The sequence below is a fragment of the Cicer arietinum genome, chromosome 7 (genome assembly GCF_000331145.2).
Source record: "Cicer arietinum cultivar CDC Frontier isolate Library 1 chromosome 7, Cicar.CDCFrontier_v2.0, whole genome shotgun sequence".
Taxonomy (NCBI): domain Eukaryota; kingdom Viridiplantae; phylum Streptophyta; class Magnoliopsida; order Fabales; family Fabaceae; genus Cicer; species Cicer arietinum.
The window spans coordinates 5172878-5174399 of NC_021166.2; the positions used below are offsets into that span (position 1 = coordinate 5172878).

The 1522-nt window shown below is 37.9% G+C and overlaps 1 protein-coding gene across 1 annotated transcript in view; it reads left to right on the plus strand.

The window, feature by feature from the left end:
- LOC101500145 (zinc finger CCCH domain-containing protein 34) overlaps positions 1-1522 on the plus strand; it is a 4767-nt gene continuing 3245 nt past the window's right edge. The window contains exons 1-4 of the mRNA XM_073363765.1: positions 1-373; positions 520-650; positions 937-999; positions 1279-1395. Of these exons, the coding sequence (XP_073219866.1) occupies positions 286-373; positions 520-650; positions 937-999; positions 1279-1395 (399 nt within the window). The 5' untranslated portion in view covers positions 1-285. The remainder of the gene's footprint in view (positions 374-519; positions 651-936; positions 1000-1278; positions 1396-1522) is intronic.

Genomic DNA, 1522 nt, shown 5'->3' on the forward strand with positions numbered 1-1522 from the left:
AATTAAAAAAACGCTTTGAAACGGAAAGAGAAAATAGAGAGAGAAAGAGAAACCAAAGCAGTGTAGAATAGAAGAAACAGAGAACTGTGTTTGTGTGTTGTGTGTGTGAAAGAGAGAGAAAGAGAGAGAGAGAGAGTAAGAGAGAGAAACCCCAGAAATCCGAACCTGTTTCTCACTCTAGTTCCTTCATTCACACGTTTTTGATCGGAACCTTTAATTTCTGTGTTTTGAGGGTTCGAAACTTTTCCAGATTGCACCCTTTTTTTCCACCGTTTGGTCCGTACAATGGAACGGTACGGCCGGACTAACGAAGGGTCGCAGTCTGATCCGACGCCGGAATGGAACGTCGGTGGAGGAGATACAACTCTTGAAGGTGATTCTATCTGCATTCTCAATTTCGTTCCCTTTTGATTATTATTTTTTGTTCAATATTTTTTTTTTGGTTTTCGATTTGAGGTTTGTGTAGAATGTGGAGTGTAATGGAAGTGAATTTGATGTTTGATTTTGTGAATGTAGCAGGGTATGGATTAGTTGGTGGTGAATCGTATCCTCAAAGACCTGATGAAGCTGATTGTATCTATTATTTGAGGACAGGTTTTTGCGGTTATGGTTCTCGGTGTCGGTTTAACCATCCACGTGACCGTGGCGCGGTAAATTTTTGGTTTTTAAGGTTTTTGCTTCAAGGGTTTTGTTTGTGTTGTTCTTGATTTGATCGAGTGTGTTTTTGTTCTGTGAATGTGTTTGATCTTTTGTGTGTGTGTTGTTTGTTAGAGTTGAGCTTTAAATTGTGATGACGTTTTTTTTTACTGGTGAGGTTGCGTTTTGTTTTACTCATTAAGTTTTAGTATCAGTTAATTTCAGTTAATTGTATGAGATTGAGGTTGTTTGCATTGGACATATTGATTGAAATTTTGGGGATTTGTCTGTGTTGTTTAGGTTATTGGAGCTGCTAGGATTGCAGGGGAGTATCCTGAACGAGTTGGACAGCCAGTGTGCCAGGTATTTAATTCTGCTTCGGCTCAATTCTATCTTGCATTTATATCTATAATAAATATTGCATTTGTTGAGTAATGTTTTAAAAACTGAACCGGAAATTAAACCGGCGAGACCTTTGACTCATTGTTCAACTGCTTTTAAGTCCTCGAACCGGGATGAAAACGCGGTCGAACTGTAGATAGTGACGGAGTGAAGTTGAGTTCTATTTTGTTTTGATTGTCTTCAAAATCACTTGCTTTCCTTATGTATTGATTATATCTTCTGCTTATACCTAAACTGCAGTATTATATGAGAACGGGATCATGCAAATTTGGTGCATCATGCAAGTATCACCATCCTAGACAGGCAGCAGGCACTACTACCCCTGTCTCGCTAAATTATTATGGATATCCATTGCGAGTGGTTTGTATCACTTTATATTTGTTCTGTGAAATTTTGTGGTTGTTGTGCGCACATATCTAAACCATGATTTTTTTGTTCTGAACTTGAATTTTTATAAATATATTTGTAACAGGGTGAGAAAGAG